Source organism: Gobio gobio (assembly GCF_949357685.1).
Source record: "Gobio gobio genome assembly, chromosome: 4".
Lineage (NCBI taxonomy): Eukaryota > Metazoa > Chordata > Actinopteri > Cypriniformes > Gobionidae > Gobio > Gobio gobio.
The window spans coordinates 57,544,974-57,551,412 of record NC_137100.1 but is presented as its reverse complement, the minus strand read 5'-3'; the positions used below and the strand labels follow the sequence as shown (position 1 = coordinate 57,551,412).

The 6,439-nt window shown below is 37.8% G+C and overlaps 1 protein-coding gene across 1 annotated transcript in view; it reads right to left on the bottom strand.

Moving 5' to 3' along the window:
- Positions 1–1,530: 1,530 nt before the first annotated feature.
- Positions 1,531–6,439, bottom strand: part of aifm3 (AIF family member 3) — a gene marked incomplete at its 5' end in the record, with an annotated part of 40,398 nt that continues 35,489 nt past the window's right edge. The window contains 2 exons of the mRNA XM_079815169.1: positions 1,531–2,345; positions 5,991–6,095. Of these exons, the coding sequence (XP_079671295.1) occupies positions 2,303–2,345; positions 5,991–6,095 (148 nt within the window). The 3' untranslated portion in view covers positions 1,531–2,302. The remainder of the gene's footprint in view (positions 2,346–5,990; positions 6,096–6,439) is intronic.

The following is a 6,439-nucleotide window of genomic DNA, read 5'->3' as shown; positions in this document are numbered from 1 at the left end:
CTGAAACCTCCAATCCCTGAGTTAGTACCAAAGAAAAGCTATAGGAGGTCAGAGCTACAAGAAAAGCATTCATTATTATTGTGCACAGTCTAAAAATACAATCAACAATCAATCAGTCTGTCATCAAGAAATCATTTTACGATTAGTCAAAAAATACAGGCCTCGACTTTTATAATACGAGCATTTCTATAGATAAAGTTATAGCTTTAAATATTTGTCGTCTTGTGCAATTAACTAGCAGGGCAACCACAGTTCCCATGAGCGAGAGGTATATTGTCATTGTTAAAGGTCAGCGAGTGTTTCAGGCCAGTCCTGGTGCACAGGCTCATGCTTCCGTTTGGGGTGAGAACATTCAAAATGACAGCATCGCTGGAGATAGTCCTATAAATTTGAACTTGAAACGCTTAAAGGCTGGGAGCATTGAATGAAAGATAGATTTAGCAATTCATGAAGACTGTCGATAACATGTCCAGATCATAGTTCACTGTAAAATCATATGTGACCCTGGACCACAAAACCAGTCATAAGGGTCAAAATTGAGATTTACACATATGAAAGCTGAATAAATAAGCTTTCCATTGCTGTATGGTTTGTTAGAATAGGAATATTTGGCCGAGATGTAACTATTTGAAAATTGGAATCTGGTGCAAAAAAAATCGAAATATTGAGAAAATCGCCTTTGAATTTGTCCAAATGAAGTCCTTAGCAATGCATATTACTAATAATAATACATTTTTGATATATTTACGGTAGGAAATTTACAAAAAAATCTTCATGGAATATGATCTTTACTTAATATCCTAATGATTTTTGGCATAAAAGAAAAATGTATAATTTTGACCCGTACAATGTATTGTTGGCTATTGCCACAAATATACCCCTGCGACTTATGACTGGGTTTGTGGTCCAGGGTCACATATTATAACATTTTATATAAAGAAAATGTCTGAAAAAAAAAAAAAAAATGTTATTATAGTAATAAATTATACATTGCAGTAATGAGAATGTGGGGGGAAATGTGCTGAATGGCAAAAACTCTATATATATATATGTACACACACAAATTTATAATACAAAATGATGAATTTACGGTAAGTGTGTATATACATAAACATATCCCTCCAAATTCTCATTACTGAAATATATGTAAAACAGTATGTTTTATATATTAATGATAAAAATATTGCATTCATATATATAATTAGTGCTGTCAAATCGATTAATCGTGATTAACCGCATTCAAAATAAGTTCATGTTTACATAATATATGTTTATGTGTATAATTATGTATACATAAATACACACACACACGTGTATATATTTAAGAAAATTTGTATATATAATATAAATTATACAAATATATATACAGTTTATACATGCAAATATTTCTTTATTTAATCGATTTGACAGCTCTAATATATATATATATATATATATTAATGCCATTATGAAAATAACGTCACAATGCAAAAAAATAAATAAAGGTCCTAAAATTTGACTTCCTTTTCTTTTAAGCTATATATTTCTTTTGATTATGGTTTTGTGATATTCACCCATTGACCATGTAAATTGTGATGTATGATAATGTATCATATATTTGATTTATATTCATAGACATTGACATATGGACCGTGTTATCTTCCCTGAATAATAATCGCACGTTAAAATCCTTTGGGAAATTCTTAATGAAAACGAATGCCCTATGCATATGAATTATCATGCATCTGCTCTCTCTACATCTACAAACTGCCGCAAGCGAAGCTGCATATTTCGATGAGAGCCAGACATCAGATCTGTTCTCGTTCCCGTAGCCAGGCTAATCAGTAGCAGAGGTTCGGTAGAAAAAGTGCAGTCTTATTTTTTGAACGTTTCTTCAGGTAACAGCTGTATATATATATACAAAGACGCATGTACAAAATAAAATATGACAATTCCCCTTAACGGCTCTCCTGTGAACACTGTACAGGCAGATGCTTCATGCAAAAGCAGAGAGGTCCGAGTCGACCAACCCCGCGAAAGAGAGAGAGAGAGAGAGAGAGAGCGCTGTCCTGTCTAGTACAGAGGGTAAAAACCAGGTATGGCTCATTTGTTAGCGCTGTGAATGAATCCAGGCCTGGAGAGGTTCCACCTCACGGGGACGGCGTCCTCCTCGGCACGGCCCAGGTGCTCGGTTTAGGACAGCATACGTCTCCCATCTAGTGTCCCACGTCACCAACTGCAGCTGCAGCACTAAGACTATGTCTGTTACAGGAGAGCGTCCGAGTTTGGCAAGGAAAACTCATGGAGCATGATGTGCACGTCCTCACTGTGAGCCTTTGTCTATCAGCCATGACATGTCTCCTGTCCTGCAGGGGGAAAAAATTTGGAATTTTAAACACAAGTTACTGTCTTTTCTAGCTAAGGATGTTAAAATTCAAGGGGTGTGTGTCAAGGTTACTATCGTTACCGAAGCTTAAAGGGATAGGGTAATTTTTTTACTCACCCTCAAGCCATCCTATGTGTATATGACATTCTTCTTTCAGACGAATACAATCGGAGTTATATTAATAAATATCCTGGCTAATCCAAGCTTTATAATGGCAGCCCAAAATATTAAAGGGGTGGTTGCATGCGATTTCACTTTTTTAACTTTAGTTAGTGTGTAATGTTGCAGCTTGAGCATAAACAGTATCTGCAAAGTTACAGCGCTGATAGTTCAATGCAAACGGAGATATTGTCTTTTAAAGTTATGGCAGTTTATTGCCTACAAAAAAACGTCCGGTTTGGACTACAACAAGCTTCTTCCCGGGTTGGTGACATCATAAACTCTTGCTATTAACATAAACACTGCCCCGCGAATACGCAACAAAGTGGGCGAGGCCACGTCGGAGTCATTACAAAAGAGAAAGAGCTGTTGCAGAACTACAAACTACATTTGGCCATCTAACCAATCTAAGACCATTGCGTTTTTCGGAGGGATGGGCTTCAAAGAAGCAGGAAGCAAACGAGCCGTTCAAAGGACAGTGGAGACAGCGGTGTGGAAAAATATAAGAAAAATACAGCGTTTTTCAAAAAAAGAAGTATTAAGACATGTTATACTGCGCCCCATAAACACAACCAAGCCTAGAAAAAAAACACGGAACCACCCCTTTAAGAATTTAAAAAGTGCGTCCATCCATGTAAAAGGTAATCCATACGACTCCGGGGGGTTATTAAAGGCCTTCTGAAGCGAATCGATGGGTTTATGTAAGGAAAATATCCATATGTTAAAGGCCCACTGAAATCAAAATAAAAAATTTTAGCTTTTAGTATGATTATCTTAGCCTTAAGGTTATGAATAAGCTGGTGTGTTCCAAAACAATGACAAAATGTGCATTTAGGAGATATAAGTATTCAAAATTTACAGTCTCTCACTTCCGTTAAAACGAATCACAGATTTTGATGACATCATCGCAGACTTCACCTTCTCATCAAATCTTCTGTCCAATCAAATGCGCTCTAGAATCTGAAGTCCCGCCCCCTGCATTATAAATAGACCCTGAACTGCGTCTGTAAACGGTCAGTTGTTCACGCATTAACTATTTTCTACATGGTGAACGGCGCATAGCGAACTCTACATGCGATAGGAAACGATTCAGACGGTTTAAGTGTGTTTTCAATTGAGGTGAATTAAGTCTGGGTTCACGATAGTTTTACGCGCACCGCAGCAACGCACACACATAGACCAGAGCCGTTGACTAGAGACACGAGAGCGCAGCGCGGATCATATGCGCGAGTCGGCGCAAACATGTCGGACTCATTTAAATGCTGCACAGAATGCTGTATTTCAAAGAGTTATGGAGGAGATTATGATGATAAACGGTTAGATTGATAAACAGAAAGGCTCTAGTCAAACTGTGGTAATAACGAAACGCTGTTGGCTGCTAACAGCTGCAGCCGTTTCAGGGGAAATTACGTCAACACATTGAACAATGCTGCTCGTTCGTTCCAAGGCACTTCAGTGGGCCTTTAACACATTATAAAGTAAAATATCTAGCTTCCAGCGGACACCCTTCCCTATTCAACTTACGAAAAAAGCATAACTGGCACGACGATGATGTCGGGCGTAGCGTTAGCGTTTTGAACTGCGAGAGGCGTTACACTTTCTTCAGAAGTTGAATATGGACGGCGGTCCACCGAAAGCTAGATATTGTACCTTACAGTCCCTCCAGAAAAACACGATTATGCGATTGCATGATTTAATGCATAATCAGCCAAAGTCTGCAAAATATGCAGGGCTAGCATGATTTCATAATCCCCGCATTTTCATTGCAAAAAAGTAGAGCCACCATTTCCCCCTATTTCCATGGGAAATTTTTGAAGTGAAGTACCCGACGTGAACGTCATCAAAAATCTGCAAACCCCATGGTGAAACCATGATGAAGCACGCAAATTCCCATTTGCCAACAAAAATAACAGCAAAAGACCGCGCAAAGCAGTTTCCCGGTGTGTTGACCGATTTCAAAAAACAGCATCATGAAGCTTCGAAGCGTTATAAATCAGTGAGTCGATTCAGCGGTTTGGATCGCCAAAGTCCCGTATTTCAGCAGTCTGACACGCGATCCGAATCATGAATCGACTCGCTGATTCATAACGGTCCGAACCGCTGAATCGACTGGCTGATTCATAACGCTTCGAAGCTTCATGATGCTGTTTTTTGAATCGGTCATCACTATATAAGTCGTTATTTAGGGTTTTTTTGCGCACAAAAACTATTCTCGTCGCTCCATAAAGTTATTGTAGAACCACTGTAGTGAGATGGACTTTGTAACGACGTCTTTAGTACCTTTTATGGGTCTTGAGAGTGTAAAGTGCATTGTGCCAATAGAGGCTTTTCTGAGCCATCGGATTTCAACTAAAATATCTTCATTTGTGTTCCGAAGATGAACGGAGGTCTTACGGGTGTCGAACGACATGAGGGTCAGTCATTAATGACAGAATTTTCATTTTTGGGTGAACTAACCCTTTAAGAGATTGCACTTTGTGCATTGGAAGCACTCAAATGTCTGTTTTGTATAGCTACCTCTGTAAAACAGGAAGTTATTTATTCATTTTTTCAGAAGTTGTAGCATATTCCTTTTATAAAGCTACAGAACTTGTTTGACTCAATGTTTTGTAAATTTGAGCCATGTGTTTATTAAGGTCTTCAATAAAACAAGATGAGAACTTAAATATTCCCAGCACTTTCTGTGATGTAGTGCTTTTTTTTCTCTTTTTCATCAAACCGCAGTTTTTGCAAGTTCCCGCAATTTTATCGCATAAAATTGCATAAATATCCCGCATTTTCCATCGCATTTTTTAAGAAACGTGCCGCATAATCAAGGATTTTTGCCCGCAACAATCACAAAAAAAGCCGCATTTTTCTGGAAGGACTGACCTTATAACGTGTTAAATATGGATATTTTTTTTACAAAAAGCCATCATTTAGCTTCAGAAGGTCTTTATTTACACCGTATGGATTACTTTTATAATGGAGAGGCTACTCACTACTCACCTTTCCGGCGTGATTGCGCAATCCGTGGTGTGTCGCTGAGCAGCGCAAGATGAGCAATTTTTTTTCTTGAAAATGACCAATGGTTTGACCCTATTCCTTGGCTGTGATGCGGAGAAAAATGAGCTCCAGATGCTCTGCAGCGAGCACTACTTGCTTTTTTGGGCTTCAAATTTTGGGCTGCCATTATAAAGCTTGGAAGAGCCGGGACATGTTTTAATATAACTCTGATTGTATTCGTCTGAAAGAAGAATGTCATACACCTAGGATGGCTTGAGGGTGAGTAAATCATGGGGTAATCATATTTTAATACTACTAAAAAACATTTTGGGTAAATTAAATAAATGTAAAATAACATTAAATATTAGATGAAAAACTTGAACTTGGAAGATTTCATGTCTATACTTTGCAATGACATGTTTAAACCTTAATACATCTTACTACAGTCACTGTTTTCTGTGAAACTAGAAAATGTACTTACTCCACGTCACGTTTCCTAATCGTCTTTCCAGAGCGAAAGACTTCTGCAACCCGTGACACAATGGGGTCGTAGTTCATACTGGCCACGGCTACCACCTCCTCACTCCTGTAATCACGGTGGATTAAACACAGAACACTGAGCTTCATCAGCTGAACACTGAATATAACAAAACACATATCGCTACGACAACAATAGCATAGTATAAGATTATAAATGAATACAGTGCATGGCAAAAGTTTGGAAACATTCAAAAATGTGTATTTTTGAAAGAAGTCTCTTATGCTTACTAAGGCTGCATTTATTTAATCAAAAATACAGTAATATTGTGAAATATTATTACAAACTATTCTAATTGAATATATTTTATGATGTAATTTATTCCTGTGATCAAAGCTGAATTTTCAGCATCATTACTCCAGTCTTCAGTGTCACATGATCCTTCAGAAATC